The sequence below is a fragment of the Musa acuminata genome, chromosome BXJ1-11 (genome assembly GCF_036884655.1).
Source record: "Musa acuminata AAA Group cultivar baxijiao chromosome BXJ1-11, Cavendish_Baxijiao_AAA, whole genome shotgun sequence".
Taxonomy (NCBI): Eukaryota; Viridiplantae; Streptophyta; class Magnoliopsida; order Zingiberales; family Musaceae; genus Musa; species Musa acuminata.
The window spans coordinates 11,602,095-11,622,917 of NC_088337.1; the positions used below are offsets into that span (position 1 = coordinate 11,602,095).

The window sequence follows — 20,823 nt, forward strand, 5'->3', positions numbered from 1 at the left end:
CTTTTCTGGATCCCAAAGCCTGTAACCAAACTGATCATGTGAGTAGCCAAGAAAAATACATTCTTTAGTCTTACCATCCAGCTTGGATCTCTCATTATCTAGAGCATGTGCAAATGCACGACAACCAAACACTCTCAAATGCTTGTAGGAAACATTTTTCCTTGATCATACATACTCTGCAATATCACCATCTAGGGTTATACATGGTGACAAGTTGATCACATCAACTGCAGTCCTCAAAGCCTCATCCCAAAACTTCTTGGGTGGCTTAGCCTATGAAAGTATACATCTGATCTTTTCCATGATAGTGTGGTTCATCCTCTCTGCAATAGCATTATGCTGAGGTGTATCAGGAACTGCTATCTCATGTTAGATACCATGTGACCTACAATAATCGTTAAATAATCCTGTGTACTCACTACTATTATCCGATCTTATGTATTTCAATTGTCTTTCCATCTCCCTTTTAACTTTGGCATGAAACTCTTTGAAGACATTAATAACCTGATCTTTGGTCTTCAAAGCATATGCCCAAGCTTTCCTGGAAAAATCATCTATAAAAGTGACAAAATAAAGTGCATCACTTATACCAGGAACATCAACAGATCCACCAGGAGTTTTTATCCTCAAAGGACCACATATATCTATATAAACATGGTCTAAGGCATTTATTATTCTAGACAAAGTAGGACTAGCAAATGAAACTCTGTGTTGTTTACCAACCAAACAATCAACCTCTGAGGTCTGGAAATACTTCTCTCTTGGAAAAAACGAAGCACCTGTGTCAATCACCCACTCAAGATCCTGACACACATAAGAAAAAAAATCAAATAATCACCACCCTGCACTATAGTTGTGATATTATATGTCATGACCCGAGCCTGATGGGCTAACTAGGCTATCAACTTCGTTTGGTCTAAACCATTGACCAAAATGCTTAAGCTGAAGTTAATAATAGTATACTCATCAGACCCTTATAAGCCAATCTTAATCTTTGCCCACTTTCAATGTGGGACTAATCAGGAGTGTTACAATCACCCCTACTCAAAGGCAACATAACCCAAATGCTAGATCGGCTCTGATACCAAATGTCATGACCTGAGCCTGATTGGCTAACTAGCCTATCAACTTCGTTTGGTCTAAACCACAGACCAAAATGTTTAAGTTGAAGTTGATAGTAGTACACTCATCAGACGGGACTAATCAAGGGTGTTACATTATCTTTTGACTCTGTAGACTCCACTTATTTTTCCTTTTTCTTGCTCTTCTTATGTTGCTTACATTGGTTCTTGTAATATCCTTTCTCACCATAGTTATAGCAAACAATATCTTTTCTTGATCTTGACTTGCTCCTACCCATGCATGAACTGCTTCTAGACTTTGATCTTCTTCTGTTCTTTGAGATAAGTGTCTGTGAATCATTCTGAGATGTTGCTAAATTCTTTCTTCTCAACTTTTTATTCAACAAACTGCTTGTTACTTGACTCATAGTGACAACACCATCTGGCGTAGAATTACTGAGGGAAACCACCAGTGTCTCCCAACTTTCTAGTAATGAACTGAGAAGTAACAATGTCTGCAACTCATCATCAATAGACATTTTCATAGAGGATAACTGGTTAGTAATACTCTGCATTTCATTCAAATGCTCAGTAATAGAAACACCCTCTCTATATTTTAGGTTTACAAGTTTTCTAATAAAAAAAGCTTTGTTACTAGCTGTTTTTCTTTCATAGAGACCTTCCAATTTTTTCCAAAGAGAATATGTATAACTTTCAGTAGAAACATGGTGAAAGACACTATCATCAAGCCACTATCGAATAAACCCAACTGTTTTTCGATCTAACCTCTTTCACTCATCATCTGTCATAGTTGTGGGTTTTGCACTATCCCCCTGCAAAGGTCCATACAAATCATTGCAATACAAGATATCTTCCATTCTTGGTTTCTATATCATCCAATTGTTTCCATTTAAACTAATCATGCAAGAAACATTACTGGCCTCTATGTTCAAATACAAATATTAAATCACCACAACCCTGCTCTGATACCAGCTGATGGGATATAAAGAGAAATAAACTTTTATATATGAATAAATACTAGTAAGCTATAATACGCAACGGAATTAAATGGAATCACAATCAAATATAACACCAAGATATACGTGGAAAACCCCTCTAATGTGAAGGGTAAAAACCATAAGGCAAACTAGAAATAATCCACTATAAAAATAATGAATATACAAATCTCAATCTTTTGCCCAAAACCCTAGCAACAATCACAAGAGAATAACTGTGATACAAGGATCACGTCACTGTGTTCAAAATTTAAATCTTCCTTAATTCTCCCCAAGTAATTGAGAACTGTCTCTCTGTATTATCCTTATTTTCTTCCATTTCTTTCTCCTTAGATTTCTGTCTTTTTCTCCTCCATTTTGCTGCTGCCAAAATGTGTCATGCTGCCCTCGTTGTTGCTCTTTTGTGCTTATTTTTATAGCCACCACACCCCCCTTTTAATATGAATTAGGATTAGATTAAGAGAGGGTAAGCTCTGGGCTGATAAAGCCTACCTTGGACTGAATGTGGGCAACATATATGACTAGTTAATGTTTAATATAGTTGTTTCTTACGCTTCACAAAAACGGACTCAACCAGGCACAAACCTATAGCTCACTCGTGTCAGATGGATGGATGAAGAAACATGTAACTCGAATGTTCAACTTACAAGAAATAGCGTGGGGATTTCCGGGCAAGAGAACGTTCACATTCAACAAGATTGTTCTGATGCTCAAGTTATTCGATCGTCGAATAATCAGAGTCTAAATCTACCTTAGGAGCTCGTGTCATGATAGGGTCTTTCTTGCGCACATACTGCAAGCTTTACCAGTAAATAACAATTATTTGATATTATCATCGTATGGTCCAAGGTTGATGTATCAAGTCTACTTGCTCATACATTGACTAGGAGAAGTTCACATTCCTCCTCCACCACTGGACGAAGAAATGTCACATCGATTTGCTCGGAGATGAAGTGAGAAGAACATACACATGTTGAGAAGTAAATGTCTACGCAAGATGACAACCATAATAAATTTCCCGTTATTTCATCGCTCGGATCCATGATAGCCACTTCTTACACAATTGACATCAAGACTTAGCTATTCTCTTGTGTTCATCAACAAATAAAATCTTGCGTCTTGTTTTGCTTCTTTATATTTCAAACAAAAGATGAATGGTCTTCTAAACTTCCTCTACCATGAAACTTGTGGAAAGGTTTGTCATGTTTACTTATGACAAGAGTTGGTTTCCTTCTTTATATCTGAAACAAGAGATAAATGTAAACTTCCACTACCATGAAACTTCTGGAATGCTTGTCATGTTTAGTGTCCCATGGTGTCGACCTACAAAAGAAGGGATGTAATAGAGAGAGCAACTGAAGGCAGTTAAGAAGCAAGCATAAGAGCATTCAGTCTATAGCAACCATCAGTTTCTTATAATCTCATGTTATATAGAATATTCTAGCAATGTATTAGGCCACTCTTTTTCTTGAATCATGTTCTTGTTGTTCCTCACAGAATTGTGGTTAAATTAGGTAACATAATTAAGATTGAAGAAGACTTTATTCTAAACAATAAACATGGGATGGGGGAGAGTTTTCCACCTGCTCTGGTAAATTGTAGTTTTCCTTTTTGCAGAAAGCAAAAAACGAAAACATAGCAGACACCAAATGTGGAACTAATCATGGTAAAAACACCCACATGAAGAATTTGCCTCCAATCTCAAGTTCTCCAGGGGTTTGGCCTCATGGAGCAGAGAATTGATTGCATGAACTGTGGGCAGGTGTTGAAGGTGCCAAGATAAGTGTGGCTTCTCATCCCAAGAGAACAACCATATTGCCTGTCTTCTCTTTCTGTAAGAATGATGGTAGGGAGTCCACAAATCATTATAACAAACTTCAATCAGTTCCATATTCTTACTTAGCACATGAAGGGGCCCAAGTTATGCTTGATCCAAAACAAGATGAGGAAAAGTCATCGAGGCTTCCCGCAACGTCGTCTCATTTCTTCTTCCCGCAAAGTCGTCGAGGCTCCACACGGATGAGGAAAAGTCGTCGCCTCAGACAAGGAGAAGGCAACATCTCATCTACGACGCCTGGCGGTAGAGGGCGACGACGGATCGATATCGTTGAGGGAGAGCGACGCCGAATCTCCATATTTTCCCTTTTCTTCTCCTTCTCCCTCTTCTTCCTTCTCCCTCGGTTAATACCTACGAGACAACGACGATCTCACTAATCAATTTCGTGTGGTAATAAGACGAAAACAATCCCAATCGACGGTATCACCAAGTAGCGAGCGGTCCGTATACTAGTCTACTGGCGAATCAATACGTACCGCTAGATACGAGCGATATGATTCGAAATTAAAAATCTTGAATGGAACAACCAATAGAAGATGGAAAACCAAACTACCATTAAAGATAAGATCTATATTTGATGTGTGCTTGTGAGCATATCTAATAAGGTTTTTAGTTTCAGGTATAGGCATACCATGTGTCAATGTACCAGTGCACGACGAGTTCAAAAAAAAACTGAAAAGAAACTGAAAAATTATAAAGTTACTATCTGATACAAGTCCTATACCGAGCGATGCAAATGCTGCACTGAGTGTATTGAACAGTAGAAGTCCCGTATCAGTTGGTACATGTCCTGTACAGAGCATACTATTTGGTTTATCCTGATTTACATGTCAGGAAGCTGTCAAACTGATAAAATCCTCCTATACCAAACCAGAGCGAACGGTTTTGTAAACCTTGACATACAACACCAAAATGAACTTGTTGTTTATACAAAATGCAGATAAAAATTTAGAGCAGGTAGACTGATAGTAGTTTCAAATTTAAAAGTAAAAGAGACCCTTGTGCTGGAAAGTCGTACCAATGTTGTGAACATTGAAGTGCTGAATAGATGTGAAGATCATAGAACAAGAGTATAACAGTTTTTTTTTCTTTTTTGTTTCAGCAACATAGAAAACATTGGTCCATCAAAAAGAAGAGAATTTGAAACATCGGATATCAAAAGCACAAGAACCATCGATAACATCTAAAAAAACTCCAGCTCTGCAGTCATGGAGGTTGAACTTTCTTCAGTAAAAGAATATGGAAGAGATGAATGAAATTTTGTTCAGATATGAAGCCTTCAACGAAGCCTCAAGCAAGGTTATTTTAACAAGCTAGGGACAATAACAAATTGGAACTTGGATATGAGGTCAGGCCATGTCATGAGAAGAGCTGCACATTTCTAATTTCTGACCAATGAAAACAACTGAAAATGCAGTTGGCCAACGGAAATAAAGAAAAAGTGAGAAACTTTTGCATGTAATAGCAAAGTTTTGGAATAACCTCCTACAGTAGCTTCAGCTTCTGACCCCGCAAGCCATTCCAAAAATCACGAGCGCTCATTGCCTTCTTTCCTGGAGGCTGGAGCTCCAGTATCTGGTAAAGTTAACAGCAAAAGGATCATCAGATAATGGTTTACCAAACAAAGGTTCAAATGTGAAGTGTGAACGTGTAATAGAGAGAGAGAGACCTCAAGCCAAGAATGTCCGGCACATGGAACCAACAATGCACTTCCAACAAAAGTTATCTCATCTCTGCTTTCCTTTGAGCCAGAAGCATCAGAAACCCTTGTGGTGATGATTTTTATCTCAAGATCATTGGGATGACCATTCATGTCAATGACTTGAAATTTGGCCCGAGTTCCTGGCCACCCTGCAAATGCCCGTACCTGGAGAAGTGTATCGTAGTCACTAATACAGATGTACTGAAACTCATCATATTTACCTTGCCATGTTTACCTGTGAATGAAATCCATGAGAAGTGGATTCATAATCACTTATAAATATGTACACATCAACTTTACCTTGTTATGTATCACTTTAGCTTCTTGGTCAAATGATAGCCATGATTCATCATTGCTTAACTATAAAAAGGAAATAAAGGATGAGGTATCACTGTGTGTAATGTAAGGACATTCTAAAATTACTAACTTCAATAGAGATACCTCAGCAAAGGTATTAAACAGAAACTAAAGAGTTAAGCCTTCAATTAATATCAAGCTTGACTATTTATTATATCAAAAGAGAGCCAAAAACTAATGTCAAACAGCTTTTGCATTTTTATTTCTTAAACTTCATAAATAACCAACCAAAGCTTTTTGAAAATTTATTTCAGATGATCTGAAGATAATATAAGGTAACCTAGATCTTTATAAAAATTAATTTATGGTTGCCAGCACAAAGTTGGTTTACTTGCTTCAGCATACTGGGTAGTATCAACAGCTACTATCTATAACAGTTCCTTATACATTTATCTTTTAGCCTCTTCGTGGCTTGTTTGACTCTTTGACCTAATTGTATCTAACATAGAACCATGTTAACCAAGATGGATGATGATATCCACTTTTCGTGTCTTCTTCTTTATTTCATTCAAATACTTTCATCTCTTACCAATTATCCCCCTCAATTAAGCTTTCTGAACCTTAGATTCACTTATGGGAGCCTTCCTTACAGTCTTCTTTTTGCTGACAAAGCACCTTCAAACTTCTGACATTGCAGTTTTTGCATCTAAAAATGTCACAGTTTGGTATTTGTATTGGTCATAATCTGCTGCAGCTTTTGCATGTAATAATTCAGGAAAATGTCACTTTTATAAATTTGTATATCAACATTGATTTTAACACCAAGATTTGTATCTGAATGTATATATGGCTCCATAGATTTGCTGCACCTCCTCTATATTCAAATTATTGACCATGATGTTTACCCATCAACAGGGTTTTCTGATGTGCTATTTATCAGAAAAATTTTCTTCCCTGGAAACATCATTGATGAATATTACATGCAGATCCAAGCCTAATAAGCTGACCCAAAATGAACCTTTTGAAACAAAATCAACTTTCCATTTCCTATTCCAAAGGCTTGCTAAAAATCAACCAAAAATCAAATCTGAAACAAAATAAAAAAAAAGCAATTTGATTGCTTAAGCCATCAACTTTCATTTCCACCCTTCATTACCTTTGGAGCCATAGTAGCTTTAGTGTGATCTTGTGGTTGTGCTTTCAATCTTGCAGTTCCATCAAATATAGATGGAAGTTTGCGAAGAAGAATTGTTGAACCTATAAAAGCCAAGAAAATGCAAATGCCTTAAAATGTTGAAAAGGAATTACCAAGTTTGTAGAACTTAAATGCAAGCTGTTAAGCTTTCATGTGGTTTTTCATACTATGACTCGGTAGAAGTGCATCTATGCAAGAGAGAAGTTAAGATACAAGATTTAGTGTCACAAAACCAACTAAAACACAAAAGAAATTTGGATTTTAATCTGTTAGTAACAGCTTAAACATAATAATTTATGAAAGGAGACATTACAGACAAGAAATATAAAGCATGCTAGGACCTTTTCTTGTTGTCATTGAAGACTCCTTGCATGCATATTGTAGTGTTTGGGACTTATGGACAAAGATCCAATATTTTAGAGATAACAAAGCAGATCGTGTATAAAATAATAATAAATTACGGATCAATATAGAGTTTGACTTTAAGGTAGATGATGTCTCATCAGAACAACTATTGAAAAAAGGAACTGCTACTCAATCAGACATGATAAAGCATCTAAAACAAATTAAATAAGCAATGTTAACAGGACAAAGAAATAAGAAATGAAAAAATGGACAGGAAAGACGAGAGAGCATTTGAAGTTTTGCTATGTAGTGCAATCAACAATATCAGCGCAAGAGAAAGATAGTTACATTTAAAGAAAGCTATTATTAGTTTAGAAATTAGGCTATTCTAGACTCAAATGGCATCCCAGAACAATAAATCAGACACCATTTGGTAATATACCATTGACAGCTATTTTTTACATTTAAGATTTTAAGGCTCAAGGCCTTGAAATGCAGGATTTAAGGTTTGTCTCACAGGGATAAAGAAAAGGCAGGCTTCTCTCGAAGATTCTCAGTCCAAGACAACAAGAAACCAGACAGTGGGTATGCCTCTTTCCTACTCTACTTGGTTCCCCTTTTTTTAGAGGGTACTGAGTAGCATAGTACTGGTCAGTGCTAGTACCTATGATATTTGAATTATCCGATCACCCTATTGGACTCGTGTTCACACAATTGTACATGGGTGTTGGTAGGGGGAATGTATTGAACTCAGAAAAAATAGGCTGGGCTCAGATTATTTAAACTGGAATCAGCTAGTCCAGTGAAGAAGAGATGGAGAAGCTTCCATCCTGTTGATGCTAACCACCAGTTGCTTGTTATGCTGAGAGAGACCAAGAGAAAAGATGGGTATGAATACCCTTGATCTAGGATTTCATAACTAGATGGATCCTCTATTCCTCTGCACTAAATTACACCTTACGAGTACACATGAGGCATTAGCTGGTAAATAAAAGAAAGAGAAGAAAAGAAGATAGAAAGATTTTAGTTTTAATAACTTGTTTAGCTTTAGAAGATACAATAGACATGAGGCTGCTCTGTAAACGCACTAGAAAGAAGGAATATGAAATTTCTACATTTGCAAACAATTAGATATATTCCTGATAGAAGATAAAATGACAGAAAATTGTTCTAGTTGTAATAGATGTGTTCAAACAAAACCTATAAGTGTCATGAATAAATGAGATGAGTTGATTAAGACATGTTGAGAGAGATAGAGGTAAATTGAAAAAGAAAAAGAAAACAATAAGAATGTAATGAAAAAGAAAACAATAAGATAAAACGTCGGTTTCGTAAAATCTTCATACGATTTAAACCGATCTCGGAAGGTGTTTAACTTTAAAACGTTTGCAAGAATGTAATGAGCAAAGTAAGTAAATCAGTTTACAATATGAGAATTAAAAGTAGAACAAGAATGCAAACCGATTTATAGTGGTTCAGTTGTCATGACCTACATCCACTCCACTGATTCCTCTTCCGTCGAAGCCACCGGCATCCACTATCGGTCTTCCTTCAATAGGCGAAGACCAACCACCTTTTACACCCCTCTTCTCGTTTTCACAGGTTTAGGAGACAACCTTTACAAGCACTCACTCCTCCTAAACAGAATTCTAAACTTAAACTAGAGGACGGGATCTCTCAAGTAATTGCAACAGCGTTTTCCCACTTTTAAGCTCTCTGTGCACCAGGGATGAGAGGGATATTTATAGGCCTCAAGTTGATTCAAACTTAGAGCCTAAAAATGTCTCATCCCGGGTTTCCCGAGTCCTAGCGGTACCACCGCCTGTGCTGGGAGGTACCATCGCCTACAGCACTGTCACTGGGCGATACCACCACCCAGTCCGGCGGTACCACCGCTTAGTAGACTATGTCTGGGCGATACCACCACCCAGATTGACGGTACCACCGCCTGACACAGTCTCGGAGACTGTGCCATGACGATGCCACCTGTTGGGTCACTATTTGGGCCTTTCATTGGGCCCAACACAATCCATACATGGGCCCAACTGGTCCTTAATTGGGTTGGCCCAATTCCAATCCTAATTATGTGCTAACTACGAAATTTAAGACATTTACTAAGCTAAACAAGTCCGTAAGTCTAGGTTTCTTCCTGCGAGCTTCCGGCGATCTTCCGGCGAACTTCCGACGATCTCTCGGCAATGTTCCAACGGACTCCCGGTAAGCTCCTGGACTTCACGATGATCTTCTTAGCGAGTTCCAACGAGTTTCTTTGGCAAGCTCCTGGACTTCTCGATCAATTCCGACAGAACTTCCGACGAATGTCCGGACTTCCAACGAACTCTCGAACTCCCAAGGAAATCTCGTTCTTGACTCCGGGACTTCATTTTGCTTTATGTCTTGCTATCGTAGTTAATCCTGCACACATAAAACCTACTTCGATCTAGACAATTATTATAAAGCAAATCAAGTGTTGTCCGGCATGTCATTGGTTTATCGGCGCTTCGTCCGAATCTTCGGCGTATCGCCCTCTCTTACGGCCTATTGCCCAATCGGCCAGTTGACCTCCGCAACTTCGATTTACTTAGCGTAATTTCCGCTCTTCTTGGCCCGATGCCCGAACTCATGGCCCAAAGCCTTCTGCAGATACGTCGACCGATCCTTCGGCTCGACGTCTAATCTTCTAACATATTTTTCTCCGGCCCAACATGATTCTTCCTGCTTTAATTGTCTCACCCTAATCGAAGCATCCTACGTCACTCAAAACGCAGATCAAATCATAAACACTATCAATTGGTTTCATTATCAAAATTCGAGATTCAACAATCTCTCCCTTTTTTATGATGACAACCAATTGATGACGGAGTTTAAACAAACTCCCCCTATCAATATGTCATATTGATAGAACTCTTGGATTCAAAAATCCAAGCAACATGTTATCATAAACTTATGCATAACATCATACTTCTCCCCCTTTGTCATCAACAAAAAAGAGAAATGCAACTATCAAGTTTTTAGACATACAAGTTCAAATCATTGTAAAATAAATATAATCTCCAATTTTATCTTCATGCAAGCTAGTAATTTTCTTCTCTTTTGAGAAGTGCAATTTTTTGCTTCCTTGGCAAAGCGCAAGCTAGCAAAATTTTACATCATTTTACATGAAAGCTAGCAAAAATTTTGAGTTTTGCAAGTTTGTAAATTTTGCTAGATGTACAAGTTAGTATGTTTTGCTTCTTGAGATAGGCAAGATATCACTTCTTAGTGATGTTCAAGATAGCAAGTTCTACATCATGCAAGCTAGTGAATTTTACAATATTTTAGAACATGCAAACTAGCAAATTTATATCATTTTAGATTATGCAAGCTAGCAATTTTACACATATGAAAGTTAGCAAAATTTTATATCTTTTAAGAAGCGAAAGATAGACTATTTTTACATCTTCTTGAAATGTGTAACTTAGCAAACATTATTTCTCTTGAGATTTACAAGATAGTACTTCTTGCTTTTCTTTTGAAATGAGCAGCAAGCTAGCAAGTTTGCCTCTTTTCATGATGTGCACGCTAGCAATTCTTTCTCCCCCTTTATCATTGGCAAAAAGAGGGGAATAATAATACAATAGTATAATTCATTTCCCTTTACTACAATCTTCAAATCGTGACAAGGATAAATAACAAAGATGAAAAATCAAGTCATAAATGTCAAAACAATTTTTCATCATGAATATTTTATCATTGCATGCACAAATCATCATTCATAATTACATCAATTTTCCAATCATTATTTCAATCATAAAAAATAAGAGATCAAGTCCAAACTTCGAGAAATCAAGATCATGACCTAAAAAATGTATAAAAATAATTTATGCATTTGGGAGCTATAACATGCCTAAGTTTATCATTCAAGCTAGCAAATTTGATTCTCTTGAGATGCTAGCTATTTTCTTTCCCCCTTTTATCATTGTAAATAAGAAAAAAAAAGGGAAGAACATAATGGTGTAAATGTTTAAGTCATCATAAAAATACAAAGGTGTCACATGAAAATCATGACATGAAAGATATTAATATCAAATCATAAATATCACAAGGCATGATTTATTTCAACAAATCTCTTCCTTTTATAAATGGCAAAAAGAAACATAGGAGATCAAATGATATAATATCTTGATTCATGCATAAGAAATCTCAAGTTATAAATCTCTTAAAATCAAGATAAAGCTCATTCAAATTCAAATCGTTAAATCATCAAAATTACTTTTAAGATATTCAAAATAACATAAACAATTTTATCAATCTCTTAGTGAAAAATCGATAAGATAGAGAAAAAAAAAATTTCAAGAAAAATGCTTTTCTCTTTTTAGTTGTTTCAATTCATGTGATTTATTTTATAGAAGTATGTCTTTTTCATTTATGCCAAATAAAAACATGCATCAACGTTTAAAACCGAAAAGGAATTTTCATTACGGCAAAGATCGATAATCCATAAATCATAAAAATTATCATGCATAATTTCGAAATATAAACTTATTAAGCATGATCATTATACATCACTACTTTGGGCATGAAATCAAAACATGGTTTCAAGTTTTCAAGGTATAACATTCATAATTTCAAATTATAAACTCATTAAGCATGATATCATTAAACATGATTTCATAAAGTATTTTCAATCAAAATCAAAAATCATCAATTTAGATACACATTATTTTTTCTTAAAAACATACATAGGATTAGATTTAAATCTAATATTTTGTCGTATTTTCATAAAGCATGCAATTATCATTCTCATTTTCAAAATTAGCTAGAAAAGGAAAAGCATGATCCCCTTTTATTTATTTATTTATATTTTATATTTTATATACTAATTTAAAAGCAACATATGAAATGCATCAAGTAATTTCAAAATAAACTAAGGGGGTTTTGTTTGAGTATTTTACCTCATTGTCGAGAGTCACCAAAGCGAAGTTTGTTGTTTCGTCTTCATCGGTTTACTCCTCTTCTTCGGAGGTACTCGTTTCGTCCTAAAGTGCTTTCTTCTTCTTGCGTTCATAGCAAGTAGTTGCATTCTTTTTAAGTTTGTTTTTATTCTTTGATTCTTGTTTTAAGAGTTTTTTAAGATTTATTGTGAGAAGTTCAAGGTCATCATCATCATCACTTGAGTCATCACTCGAGTGGTATTCTATTGTTCGAAGTGTCAAATCCTTCCTGTTCTTTGGAAGGTGGTTCTCATGTTCGTCAAGTGCATCATGAGTTATTTCATAGGTCATGAAGGACCCGATAAATTCTTCAAGTGAAAATTTATTTAAATCCTTTATTCTTGTATTGCTGTTACTTTTGATTCCCAATTTTTAGAAAGAGATATTAAGATCTTATTAACGAGTTCAAAATTCGAAAAACTTTTACCAAGAGCTTTTAAACCATTGACGATATCCGTAAAATGAGTGTACATGTCAACAACGGTTTCGCTTGGCTTCATTCGAAAAAGTTCAAAATCATGCATTAACAGATTGACTTTAGACTCTTTAACTATATTCGTGCCTTCGTGTGTGATTTCAAGAGTGTGTCAAATATCAAAAGTCATTTCACACATAGAAATTCGATTAAATTCATTTTTGTCTAAAGTGCAAAATAAGACATTCATAGCCTTTGCATTTAAAGAAAAAGTCTTCTTCTCCAACTTATTCCAATCGTTCATTGGAAGAGAAGAATTTTGAAAACTAAATTTGTTTATATTCCATAAATCGAGATTCAACAAAGAAAGAAAACTCTCATTCGAGTTTTTCAATATTTGAAGTCCGTCTCATTGAACATGAGAGAACGAATGAGAGAGTGACCCTTTTAAAAACCGAAAAGAGTCATTTCTCTTTAGGTGTTAAACCAAACGAGAAAAACATGGCTCTGATACCAATTGTTAAGAACGAGTCGGCACTAACAGGGGGGGTGAATTAGTGAAGCGGTAAAAACGTCGGTTTCATAAAATCTTCGTACGATTAAAATCGATCTCGGAAGGTGTTTAACTTTAAAACGTTTGCAAGAATGTAACGAGCAAAGTAAATCAATTTGCAATATGAGAATTAAAAACAAAACAAGAATGCAAACCGATTTATAGTGGTTCGGTCGTCGTGACCTACATCCACTCCACTGATTCCTCTTCCGTCGAAGCCACCGACATCCACTATCAGTCTTCCTTCAATAGGCGAAGACCAACCACCTTTTACACCTCTCTTCCCCTTTTCACAAGTTTAGGAGACAACCTTTACAAGCACTCACTCCTCCTAAACAAAATTCTAAACTTAGACTAGAGGAGGGTATCTCTCAAGTGATTGCAACAGCGTTTTCCCACTTTTAAGCTCTCTATGCTTGTGTAAGTTAACCAGGGATGAGAGGGATATTTATAGGCCTCAAGTTGATTCAAACTTGGAACCTAAAACTGTCTCATCCCGGGTTTCCCAGGTCCTAGCGGTACCACCGCCTGCAGCACTGTCGCTGGGCAGTACCATCGCCTAGGAGACTATGTCTGAGCGGTACCACCGCCCAGACTGGTGATACCACCGCCTGACACAGTCTCGGAGACTGTGCCACGACGGTGCCACCTGTTGGGTCATTGTTTGGGCCTTTCATTGGGCCCAACACAGTCCATACATGAGCCCAACTGGTCCCTAATTGAGTTGGCCCAATTCCAATCCTAATTATGTGCTAACTACGAAATTTAAGACATTTACTAAGCTAAACAAGTCCGTAAGTCTAGGTTTCTTCCAGCGAGCTTCCGACAATCTTTCGGCGAACTTCCGACGATCTCTCGGCAATGTTCCAGCGGACTCCCGGCAAGCTCCTAGACTTCACGACGATCTTCTTGGCGAGTTCCAACAAGCTTTTTTGGCAAGCTCCTGGACTTCTCGGTCAATTCCAGCAGAACTTCCGACGAACTCTCGAACTCCCAAGGAAATCGCGTTCTTGACTCCGGGACTTCATTTTGCTTTATGTCTTTCTATCGTAGTTAATCCTGTACATATAAAACCTACTTCAATCTAGACAATTATTACAAAGCAAATCAAGTTTTGTCCGGCATGTCATTGGTTTATCGGCGCTTCGTCCGAATCTTCGGCGCATCGCCCTCTCTTGCAGCCTATTGCTCAATCAACCAGTTGACCTCCGCAACTCCAATTTACTTGGCACAATTTTCACTCTTCTTGGCCTGATGCCCGAACTCATGGCTCGAAGCCTTCTGCCAATATGTCGACCGATCCTTCGGCTCGACGTCCAATCTTCTGACATGTTTTTCTCCGGCCCTACATGATTCTTCCTGTTTTAATTGTCTCACCCTGATCGAAGCATCCTGCGTCACTCAAAACGCAAATCAAATCATAAACACTATCAATTGGTTTCATCATCAAAATCCGAGATTCAACAATTTAAAATAAAAATATCTGGCTAAATCATGTAGATACAATTGGCTCGTACAAATGTTGATTAAAGAAGACATAGTTAACTTATACTTCTTACTCTTTATCCTTTGTATTAAACAACAAATGTGGTTCACGAATTCGTACTAGTACCTTCCATTTTCTTTAACATTAAATCGTCATCATTCTTTATTATGTTTAGTTATTAAACAAATGTAGTTTGGGATCGATAAGTTAGTGATGCTGCTTAATTACCATGAGTTCATGTTCTCTAAATGCAATTAAAACTCAAGAAGCCATTGCATCCTGATTTTCCAATTTCAGGATTTGCCAAATCGATGAGCTTGCATGCCATGACCATACAATAACACCGGATCTTCCAGACAAAGCAATTTTAATACGATAGAGTACAGAAATAACCAAAAGAAAGAAGTTCATATTAAATTCTGAAATGGAAAAAAAAGTTAGGGCAGACATGTGTACCTATGTTAAATAACGTTGCAAGTAACTCTGGTGCCTACAGTCAAGACAAAATAACTTTGATTGAAATTTTGAAAAATTTCCATAAGAACTTCGACACTAGATACCCAATCAACATGATCTTGAATATAAATCTAAAGTATCTGAAACATGCATGTCATTAAATAATAATATTATGAACCAGCAGTGTTTCTGTGCATTGGTCCAATCAATTTTACAGATTGAAATAAAATATTATTCTGTTTTTCTTCCCAAGAATTTCTTCCTTAAATTGGATTTGTTATATCTCATAAATATAATGTTTCTTTTTTTTATAGACATGATGCCAACTTCCATATCATCTAAACACTTCTCCCCTAAATTCACATTGCCATCAACGACTACTGTTTATATACCTCATGTGAGAATTAAATTGACCGACTTTGACACCTAGCTTAATTCAACTTCTTAAAGGATTCACATGACAATTTAATCATCTCTTAACAGCTGTGCATAACTTTTGCTCTCCAATAACTCTTATATAGTATAAAAAGCTTGCATGATAACAGTCTTGTAGCAAGTCAGACCTACAGCATAAAAATGCACAAGATGGTAGAATGGATCATAGTATTATTTATTAGGATTTACAAGCACAAGCTTTATTATTTTATTTTAATCAACAGTTGCTTTTACTGAATCAGAAACTGCTTGTCATACTAGAATTATATTTGAGCAATAGGTTCCTTTTGAAACTAGCATTTCATTTGAGCAATAATGTCTTTCAACTTAATAAGACTATGCAAGTGCAAAACATTTGAGCAATAATTTCTTTAACTTAACGAATAATGACCCTTTGAGCTATAATTTCATATGACCCTTCTTATTTGAAAATACATCATTATTGTTAAGTTCTTCCTTTGAACATTGTCAAGGTCAATACTAAGAAGTCATGAGAAAAAAAATTTTGTTTATACCATGATCTTTTGTAAATCAAAGATCCCTAACTTCATAAACATTTGACTCAAACTGAAGTCATTGCTCATGGTTACTACCATAATCCACAGTAAAATGAAATCTGTACTCTCATAAGCCTTTGGCTCAAACTGTAGTCCTCCCTCATAACCCTTATATCTTTTGCACCTGCTATATTATCCAAATTAATCACAATGATGTTCTCAAATTGGTAAGATGCAACAACAGCACATCCCCAAGATAACAATATGTTAATTCACCACATACCAATTTAAATAAACCTCCTATGATAAATGATCATGACTTAAATTTGGCTGGCACATGCCATGCCAGTAACATGCTAGCTTAGTATAGCATTCTTCACATCAAGGTTTAAAATTTCGTACCGTACCAGTGTATCAAGCTTTGCTATGTATAGTACATCGTACCAAGTGGTACGCCAGGGTGTACCAAGCGGTACGCCTATATATCACATATTACAATACCGAATGATACCGTCTTGTCACGGACATAGCTAGAATTGCCTGAGTCGTGAGGCACCCTTGGGGCAAAGTCACGGACTTAGCTGGAGTTGCCTAAGTCGTAAAGCACCCTTGCGCCAACTCCTCGGACGTAGCTGATATTGCGTAAGTCATGAGACACTTTTGCAACATATACGTCCGTAAAGGGTCAGCTTAATTGCAACCTCGTACAAGTCCCAAAGGACCTGTAAAACAAAAAGATGATTAGTTTGAAAACGAGCGACGGACAAGTCCCGACGTCTCGCGAAGAGGGAAGCTTTACAAGCAATTCAGCGAGCACCTTGAGTGCAAGAGAGAAAAGAGAGGAAGGAGAAAACAGGGACTATAGAGGGTTGCACGAACAGTTGCAAGTCCGCAAACAAAGGTAAGTTCCCATTAAGTTAACGTGCGAACTTGTGAAGATTGTTTAACGCCCAACACTACCCCGAAGCCCCATTACCCCTGGTGCCACCCGGGGGTTTCCAGGGTGCTGAGATGGCTAACGTTTTGCGTGAGGGTGCGGTCTACAGAAAACAGGTCATGGAACGCGAAAACTAAGCCATTTTGGGGCAGTTTGGCCCGACGCGACGAGCGATCGCATTGCAGCACTACCTATCGTTGCTTACATTTTTCAAGCAAAACCAACGGTTCGTTGAACAAAGTTGTTGCGGGTGCGTGATGACCGTTCGTGACAATCTCCCTCACTTACTATCGATGCCCTCATCGACGCTTGTTGATAGTTTTTTATGACTACTGCTTCATGTCGTAGGGCATCTTCGAGCTCCCAACTGGCTTCGGTTCGGGGAAGCTTTCGCCACTTCACCAAGTACTCGATCTGCTCAACTCCATTTGGTAGCTTTATCTTGCGATCCGCTAAAATGGTTTCAACTCACTTCTCGTAGGAGGCTCTGGTTGGGGGTAGCCGAGTTGGAACACTTCGGGAAGCATCTTGCGGATCTGAATGAGAGACTTTTAAATTGCTAGCGTGAAAAACATTATGAATTTTGAGCCATGCCAGTAGTTGCAACTTATAGGAGATGTTGCCCACCCTACTGATAATTGGGAAGGGTCATTCATACTTGCGCACCAATCCTTTGTGTACTTTGTGCCTAAAGAATTGGAGTGATGCTGGTTGGAGCTTCACCAACACCAAATCGCCGACTTTGAACTCTTGCAGTCGCCTTTCTAAGTCTGCCCACTTCTTCAATTTTTTGGTCGCCTTCTCTAAGTAAGCCCACGCAATATCTGCATTTCGGTGCCATTATTTTGCAAAGTGATATGTTGATGGACTACTCCCAGTATACCCGATAGCCAAGGTGTGAGGAGTCGACGGTTGTCCTATAATGATCTCGAAGGGGCTCTTGTTGGACGTAGAGCTCCGCTACAAGTTGTAGGAGAATTGGACTATGTCCAACAGCTTCACCCAATCTCGTTGGTTGGCACTCACGTAGTGCCGAAGATATTGCTCAAGGAGCGGGTTTATCCTTTTAGTTTGGCCATCCGTTTGGGGGTTGAGGCTTGTGGAGAAGTATAACTTAGACCCCAATAATTTAAATAGCTCGGTCCAGAATCGTCCCAAGAACCGAGCGTCTCGATCACTAATGATATTATGCGAGACTCCCCAATACTTTACCACATTCTTCACCATCAGTTTGGCCGCCTCCTCTACTGAATAGTGTAGAGGTGCAGCAATGAAAGTTGCATATTTTGAAAATCGATCGACCACCACGAGTATCGATCCGAGTCCCCCTACTACCGACAAGCTCGATATGAAGTCCAAGGAAATGCTCTCCCACGGCCTTTCTGATACGGGCAACAGCTCCAAAACTCCCACTAGCTTCCGCTGCTCCACCTTATCTAGTTGGCAAGTAAGGCATATTCGAACATATTCCTCCACATCGGTCCCCATCTTCGGCCAATAGAAGACCCTCTCCATGAGAGCCAATGTTCGATGAATGCCCGGATGTCCTGCCCAAAGGGAATCGTGACACTCTCTCAAGAGTTCACGCAAGGAACATAAACTGTATTCCCTTTTGTGTAGACGAGTCCCTCCTGGACCCGAAATCGTCGTGTCTTGTCTTCTTTGATTAGGTGCATCAGGGTTTTTGCTTGGGGATCACTGTACAGTCCATCTCTGATCCTGGAAAGGAAGTTGCAGTGCAGCTGACTTGCTTGGCCTCCGCCCTCCAACTGCATGGCATTCACCCACTCTACTTTCTGGCTCAATGCATCGGCTACGACATTTGCTCTTCCGGGCTTGTACTCTATTGTCATATCAAATTCAGCTAGGAAGTCCTACTATCGTGCTTGCTTTGGGAAGAGTTTCTTTGAGTTTGGAAGCAACTTAAAGCGAAGTTCTCCGTCCTCAGCACAAATCGTGATCTGAGAAGGTAGTGCCGCCAAACTCATAGACATTAGACTACCATTGTCATCTCCTTCTCATGCACTGGATACCGCCGCTCGGTCTCGTTGAGCTTGCGGCTCTCGTAGGCCACCGGGTGACCCTCCTGTATGAGTACTCCCCCAATAATGAAGTCTGAAGCATCTGTATGGACTTCAAAGGGCTCCCCATAGTCCGACAATTTGAGCATCAGTTTTTCTAACACAACCTTTAGATCTTGGAATGTCGCTTCATATTTGTTGAACCATCTCTAATGTTGCTCCTTCAATAGCTCTGTCAGTGGAGCTGCGCGCTTTGAATACCCAACTATGAAGCACTAATAGTAGTTGACGAAACCAAGGAAGGATCTCAGCTCCAGCACCTTTAGAGTTCGTCATTCCACAACAGCTTGCACCTTTGATTTTGTCCATCCGAATAGAACCATCACTGATTCGATGCCCCAAAAATAAGATTTTCGCCTAAGTAGCACTTCTCCCTTTTCAAGAACAAAGTGTTCTCCATAAGAACCTTGAAAATTGTCTGAAGGTGCTTGATATGCTTCTCGAGCGTTTGGTTGTAGACGACAATATCGTCTAAGTAGACGACCACAAACTTGTCTAAATACTCCTTAAATAATTGATTCATAAGAGTGCAAAATGTAGCCTGAGCGTTGGTTAAGCCGAAAGGCATCACCAAGAACTTAAACGCTCCATACCTGGTCACGCAAGTAGTCTTCGCTTCGTCACCTTCAGCAATGCACACCTGCCAATACCCCGACCGAAGGTCGAGTTTAGATAAATATTTTGCTTTGCCTAGTTGGTCGAACAAGTCCACGATGAGCGGGATGGGATACTTGTTCTTCACCGTCACATTGTTGAGGGCTCAATAGTCGACGCATAGTCGGAGGCTCCCATCTTGTTTCTTTTGGAAGAGAACTAGAGCTCCGAATTGTCACGCACTTAGCTGGTTTTGCCTAAGTAGTGCGGCACCCTTGCATGTCCGTCCGCAAAGGTCAGCCTCCCCGAAACCTCCTATGATCCCTTAGACCTACAAAAGAGAAAACAGGTTAAAGAAAGTGTCTCACTCGGGATCGACAAGCAATCATTTCAGTAAACACTTCATAACTAATGCAAATTACAAACAGACTTCACAAGCTCTGAATGGTCGCACAACAAAGGATCCAAAATAGTTCACTACATATCGAAATCCCCGCAAATGCCCACATGACACAACCTTTGTTTGCAGCCACCAAAACCAAAGAAAATGGGGTTGTTAAGCCTATTGCCAACCCTTTACATGCTGTGCAAAGCATGAACAAAATTGAAAGACACGGACATACATGAGCATTACATCAAACACCTCATTTATAGTTTTGTCCGTGACATCTCCCACACTTATTCCTTCGATGTCCTCGTCGAAGCCTTTGCAGACGCTGCATCTCCTCGCCTTTGCTGAGTCTTCAATCTTCTGCTCTAGTTGCAATGCGCCTCTTGGCTCCCAACTGGACTCCGCCGTTGTTGTTGAGTAGTCGAACTTTGATCCGCCATGCTGCTTCAACTCGCCAATGACTTTGACTCTGGTGTAGGGTCGACTGAGTTATGTTGATCCCTATTGTTTCCTGCGGATCCCTCAAATGAAGGAAAAGACCATCCTTAGTAC

At 38.4% G+C, this 20,823-nt stretch overlaps 1 protein-coding gene across 3 annotated transcripts in view; it reads right to left on the reverse strand.

The window, feature by feature from the left end:
- Positions 1 to 3,092: 3,092 nt before the first annotated feature.
- Positions 3,093 to 20,823, reverse strand: part of LOC135597211 (uncharacterized) — a 47,386-nt gene continuing 29,655 nt past the window's right edge. Inside the window, exons 7-12 of one of the 3 annotated variants that reach the window (XM_065089859.1) lie at positions 15,337 to 15,370; positions 7,070 to 7,170; positions 5,917 to 5,976; positions 5,584 to 5,781; positions 5,397 to 5,489; positions 3,093 to 3,400 (exon numbers count right to left, since the gene is read on the reverse strand). In XM_065089859.1, coding sequence (XP_064945931.1) covers positions 5,400 to 5,489; positions 5,584 to 5,781; positions 5,917 to 5,976; positions 7,070 to 7,170; positions 15,337 to 15,370 — 483 coding nt within the window. In that variant the 3' untranslated portion in view covers positions 3,093 to 3,400; positions 5,397 to 5,399. Of the gene's footprint in view, positions 3,401 to 3,486; positions 4,266 to 5,396; positions 5,490 to 5,583; positions 5,782 to 5,916; positions 5,977 to 7,069; positions 7,171 to 15,336; positions 15,371 to 20,823 lie in introns of those variants that run through there. The other 2 variants (XM_065089858.1, XM_065089860.1) reach the window with 2 other exon arrangements.